At 38.4% G+C, this 6,570-nt stretch overlaps 1 protein-coding gene across 1 annotated transcript; it reads left to right on the top strand.

The window, feature by feature from the left end:
- The first annotated feature begins 44 nt into the window (after positions 1–44).
- LOC133747041 (zinc finger protein OZF-like) lies at positions 45–1,800 on the top strand. The gene is made up of 3 exons (XM_062175174.1): positions 45–1,139; positions 1,220–1,293; positions 1,458–1,800. The coding sequence occupies exons 1-3, from the start codon at positions 45–47 to the stop codon at positions 1,798–1,800; spliced, it is 1,512 nt and encodes a 503-aa protein (XP_062031158.1).
- Positions 1,801–6,570: the final 4,770 nt, after the last annotated feature.

Genomic DNA, 6,570 nt, shown 5'->3' with positions numbered 1-6,570 from the left:
GCCATAGCATCCATCACAGTACTCACACACAGGGAAACCCCAATATGTGTGTTGAATGTGGAGAGACCACTCATCAGGAGTCAGATTACATTAAACAACAGAAAATTCACATACAGATGAAACCTCATGAGTGTATTGATAGTAGAAAAGCCTTTTTCCCAAAACCATTCACACAGAGGAGAAACCTCATGAATATAATAACTATGGAAAAGACTTTTTTGAACAAGTCTGACCTCAGTAATCAGCAGAGAATTCACAAAGGGCAGAAGCCTTATGAATGCAATGACTATGGCAAAGCCTTTGGTCAGAAGTCAAACCTCACAATGCATCAGAGAATTCACACAGGGGAGAAACTTTATGAATGTAATGACTGTGGAAAAGCCTTTGGTCAGAAGTCAAACCTCACAATGCATCAGAGAATTCACACAGGGGATAAACCTTATAAATGTTTTGACTGTGGAAAAGCCTTTGGCCAGAAGTCAAACCTCATAATGCATCAGAGAATTCATACAGGGGAGAAACCTTATGGATGTAATGACTGTGGAAAAGTCTTTGGCCAGAAGTCAAGTCTCATAATGCATCAGAGAATTCACACGGGAGAGAAACCTTATGAATGTAATGTCTGTAGAAAAGCTTTTGGCCAGAAATCAAGTCTCATAATGCATCAGAGAATTCACACAGGAGAGAAACCTTATGAATGTAATGACTGTGGAAAAGCCTTTGGCCACAAATCAAACCTAATGATTCATCAGAGAATTCACACAGGGGAGAAGCCTTATGAATGTAATAACTGTGGAAAAGCCTTTGGAAATCAGCCAGACCTCATTAGACATCAGAGAATTCACACAGGGGAGAAGCCTTATGAATGTAATAACTGTGGGAAAGCCTTTGGCCAGAAGACAAGCCTAATAATGCATCAGAGAATTCACACAGGGGAGAAGCCTTATGAATGTAATGACTGTGGCAAAGCCTTTGGCCAGAAGTCAAGCCTCAGAATGCGTCAGAGAACTCACACAGGTGAGAAACCTTATGAATGTAGTGACTGTGGAAAAACCTTTGGCCAGAAGTCAAACCTCATAACACATCAAAGAACTCACACAGGTGAAAAACCCTATAAATGTGGTGACTGTAGAAAAGCCATTGGCAATCAGCCGAACCTTGGAAGACATCAGAAGTCACACAAGAGGTTAACCCTATTAATGTAATGACTGGAGAATACTTTTTCCTGAAGGCAAGCCTAGTAATACATCATAAAACTCACACAGGGGAGAAACCTTATGAATGTAATGACTGAGGAATAGCCTTTGGAAATATGTCACAACTCAATGTGTCAGAGAATTAGCACAGGAGAGAAATGTCATGAGTGTAATGACTGGAAAAGCCTTTTATAAAAAAGCACAACTCCTACACACCAGAGCATTCACACAGGTGAGAAACCTCATTAAGCTAATGACTAATGGAAAGGCTTTTGGCCAAAAATCAGACCTCATTGAACACCAGAGAATTCATGCAGGGGAGAAGCCTAATGAATGTAAAGAATGTGGAAAAGACTTTGGCAATAAGAGAATTCAATGCACCAGGGAATTCACACGGGGGAGAAAACTTATGAATGAAATGACTCAGAAACTTTTTAACTATAATTCAGCCCTAATTGCACATCAACAAATTCATATAGGGGAAAACCCTTTTGAATATAGCGCATGTGAAAAAGCCTTTACCTGGAAGTCATACCTCTTAATACATCAGACATTACATGGGGAAAAACCTTATGAATGTAATGAATGTTGGAAAGCTCTTTGATAAAATCACGCCTTATCAGAGAATTCACAAGGTAGAAACTTTTGAATGTAATAAATGTAAGAGATCCTTTTGTCAGAAGTAATGCCTCACAACACATCATGGAATTCAAATAAAGGAAAGAGTTTAAGAATATACTGAATGTGGAAGAGCTTTTTCCCAAAATAAATGTAATCTTTGTGACAAAGCCTTTTGTTAGAAACCATGCCCCATACAATTGGGACTCATGTAAGGGAGAAAGCTAATGAAAGTTATTAGTGTGAAAAAAAGCCATTCATCAGAAATCAATTGTTATAATCAAAGAATTCACACAGGGGGTTTCTTACAAGTGTAATGAATGTAGAAAAAGTATTTTCCTGGGATTCATGGTTACATTGACACAGAACTCAAAAAAGAGGATCCTTCAAATGCAGTAAATGTGAGAAAACCTTCAGCCAGAAATTAGATATGAGTAGACATCAGAGAATCCATAAAGAAAAAAAATGTAAGGAATGCTTAAAAACATCATCTCCTATAAATCAGTCTTCAGTTCTCAAGAAGTGACTCAGAAATGAGATTACCATAAGTCATCTCTCAGTAGTTGACTGAGAACTCACCAAAGGGAAAATCCTTTGACTGTAATGCAATTGGAAAAACCTTTACTGTAAGGCAAACTTCTGCAAAACTTAGCAAGATTACAGGGAGAATTCTCTGAAAATGTCATGTGTCTAGAAGAATTCTTAGATACAACCACACCTCATCAAATGTTAGGCAATTCACATCATGAATTGTGATGGAGATGGGCTAACCATGCTTCCAAGTGTAAACAGTTGCAACAGTTAATTCAACAGTTATTGTAACAGTTACTTGGAATATCTTCACCAATTACAAAGTTATTGTTGTATAGCAGTGTTATTGCCTGCCTAGGATTCTTTCTCCACATTATTGTAGTATTGTAGTACAAATAAGTGATATGACCACAGGCATGTGAACTGACACATGTTCCAGCCATAATTCCGTACTCCAGCCCTGGGTGATGAGTGTTTCATCCAGTATATGGAATGAGCCTGTGGTCACCTGTATACTCATATGAACTTCCAAGTTATCTGTGTGCATTTCTGGATTATACTATACTACCTGCCGTCTGTTTGTATATTCAAGTAGGAGTTGTTGCACACATCACCCTCACTCTATAATGGGAGTATCTCAAATCCTATAAATTGCAAGGCTTTATCTCCTAAGTTTTCCTGTATTACTGAGTGTGCAATCCATTTTAAATATTTCATTTATGATCCCCTATTTTATACTTTTCTTCCTTTAATTTCTTGACCAGAGACAAGAATTTGGGTTGGGTTGTATTACTCCCTACTGCTAAAATTGACCCTCAGTTTTATTGAGAATGTGTGTCTTTATCTTTACCCAATTTACACAGTCCTTTCTGGATTTTAATCAGATTTACATTCAGTTCAGACCTCAGGATATACTTAGGATGGACAGTCTACATAAGTTGCATGACCATTCCATGATAAATGGGCTACAAATGCTATGATGATCATCTAACTGTAATGTCCCTTTTATTTCCCACCTGGAGGACAATCCTGTATATCATCCTTCCACCTCCATTACTGCACATTGGAAAAAGCTCATTGTCCCTGTCCAAGTACTTCAGCTTCTTTCAAGTCTTCATCAAATCAAATCTTAGTATAATCAGAAATTTAAAAGAAAGTGAATGGTTGGCAGTTTCAGTGAAAGTGATTTGCTGGACTGCTGTTTTGTCTGGGTTGGCTTCCATCTTACTCAGAACTAATTTTCCATAATATTGTATGGCTGAGGACTTTTTCCAGGCCCCCAACTAAGTTGGTGCATTTCTCATGGAAGGTGGGAGTATTATGTCCAAATACTTTATATATGTGATTGTATTAAAGACCTTTGGATTGTGTTACTGGGGTTTTCCATGTAGTCCTGGCTAGAATCACATGTGTGCTCACAATCCAAAGGCAAAAGGAGGTTGATACTCAAAGAAAAAATTAATGTCATCATGAAGGCAAAGATAAAAGTGATGTAGTCATAAAGACAGAGGCTACCAGAAGCTGGAGTTGGCAATAAAAAGATTATTCTGTAGATACCGGCTGGAGCACAGACCTTACTCCCTGCATTTCAGTTTGAGCCAGAGAGAGTGATTTCACTTTTATCCTTCAAATAGTGACAGTATACATTTTCCTTTTTTTAAGTCATTAAGCTTGTGATCATTTTTGACAGTAACAATAGGTAACCAGATTCTCTTGCTACCAACCTGGAGGTGACTGAAATTTCATGAAACATGAGAACAATCTGGTGGTAGAAGTCAAAAAACTGATCATATCTGGGAAACTTGACAGAAACTTGCTAGTAGGGTCAGCAATAGATGGATCAATGAGCTCCCTGATCCACATCTAAGTATTAATACATGAAAATTATTTCCTTATAATTATTGTTGTTGGAATATAAATAATGTGGTGTGCCTCTGGAAGCCATTTCTTAAGTCTGGATGGAATATGATTCTTTTGGTTTATTTGTTTTGTGTCATTTTTGCTTTTCCAATGTTTCTAATCACTGATGCCTCAATAAATTTCTTTCTTCTAAAGTTCATTGTGATATATGTTATTTACAAATAATCCTCAGGGACAGGGAGAGGACTTTTATTGTCAGAAATCCACTAATTTCTTTGAATTTTTGTTTTGGAGTTCATTTCCTACATGTGTTATAGGTTCTATTGACAGAGGCACTGGTTAGTTTGCTGACTGATGATGGAATAATTTCTTATGTCAATTAATTGCACATTTTCTGGCTTGGAGTCTTGCTTTCCTCTATACTTAAGGAGTCTTCTTCCCTATGGGCTTTGTTTCATTATCTATGACTTGATCAGGGTGGGAGATATTTTGACCTCCTTGGATTTCTTTCCATCTTAGTTTTGTTTTCCTTCAAAACAAGGCTGAGATAGGAGTATACATGAGGGTCTTATTTGGAACCTCATGCCAGATGAAGAGTGAGGGCATAGAAAATGTGAGAAGGGGAAGCAAGTTTACAGAAGAAATGCAGGTGAATTGGTAGCTAAGGTGAGCCAGCTGGTCTCCATATCACTTTGAACTGTATCCAGCCAAGAATTTGCTATCAACTGATGTCCTAAGATTTGGAGTCTGAGGCCATTATGTATACTGGATATTGTCTTTGAACTTTTTATAGCCCTGTTAACTTGAGTGAGCTTTAAGAAAGCCTGGCATAGTCAATCTAGATGAATGAAAGCTTTGTGCGTTTGTTATAGCAAAAAGTGCCTGGTGATGAAGAACAGGTCATACAGGGCCACTTAACAGAAACACAGCCACAAGACTGGAGGAATGAAATGTTGTGAACAAACATTATATTATGGATTCAAGTTTAAAATTAGTTGATTTGGAGAAAGATCTTTGGTGTAGTGTTTAATAAAGCACTTGGGGTGTCTGAATACCTAGATTCAGCTTCACTTCTGATTCTAGTTGCCTGATACTGCATATACTTGGAGGTACCAGGTGATGGTTTAAATATTTGGATCTTGTGGAAGACCACATTGAGTTCTAGCCTCCTGACTTTAAGTGGTGCTGAATCTAGTCCCAGCTGCTCCACTTCTGATCTAGCACTCTATAATATGCCTAGGAAAACAGCAGAATATGGCCCAAGTGCTTGGACCCTGCATCCATGTGGGAGACTCCAAAGAAAGCTCCCGGCTCCTGGTTTCAGAACAGTTCGGTTCCAGCGATTAAAATCATTTGGGTATGAGCCAGCAGATGGAAGACCTCTAGCTCCCTCTGTCTCTCTGCCTTGTCCTTCTCTGTAACTCTTTCAAATGAATAAGTAAACTTTACAAAAACCAGATGGTTACATAAGTTTATTAATTCCTATCCCATTAAGATAAAATATCAGTCCATGATTTCTTATGTGTCTGCCCCGGGTGGGCAGTTCTGAGGGCCCAACAGAGAAGATTCTCTGGGAGGGGTCAACCATGGATTCTCAGGAATGGCATTGTACAACCATAAATCCAGGGACTAGATATTGGATAAATACAGAATTTTCAAAAGGATATATAACAATTTAACCCATCAAATTTTCACATCAGATTTGGACTAATCCATTTGGGATATTTGAGGGGCTTGAATACTAGTATAGACTTATACCGTGTTCTCTAAGTTTCTATGTGCATAAAATATTTTATCATGAGAGTAAAAATGAGGATCACATATAGAAGTCTTTAAATGTTTTATTTAAAATATACAAATTGCTGTACTTCATATATATAGATTCAGGAACATAGTGATACTTTCCACCCTGCCCTCCATAAGCACATGTGCCCAACCTTTCCCTCCCCCCATCCCATTATTATTTTTTTTACAAACATCTATTTTCAATTTGTTATACTCATGAAAATAACCATCCTCTAAGTAAAGAGTTCAACAAATAGTATGAAGAAAAAACACAAAAGAACACTGAACCTGAACAGTAGAGACAAAGACTTAAAAATTACTGCAAGGGGCTGGCACTGTGGCACAGCGGGTTAAAGCCCTAGACTTCAGTGCCAGTATTGCAAATGGGCACCAGTTCGAGTCCCAGCTGCTCCTCTTCTGATCCAGCCCTCTGCTGGTGGCCTGGAAAAACAGTAGAAGATGGCCCAAGTCCGTGGACCACTGTACCTGCATGGGAGAACTGGAAGAGGCTCCTGGCTCCTGACTTTGGATCAGCTCAGCTCTGCCCATTGAGGTCATTTTGAGAGTGAACCAGTGGAAT

Source organism: Lepus europaeus, chromosome 18 (genome assembly GCF_033115175.1).
Source record: "Lepus europaeus isolate LE1 chromosome 18, mLepTim1.pri, whole genome shotgun sequence".
NCBI lineage: Eukaryota > Metazoa > Chordata > Mammalia > Lagomorpha > Leporidae > Lepus > Lepus europaeus.
This window is presented reverse-complemented; position numbering and strand designations above follow the sequence as displayed.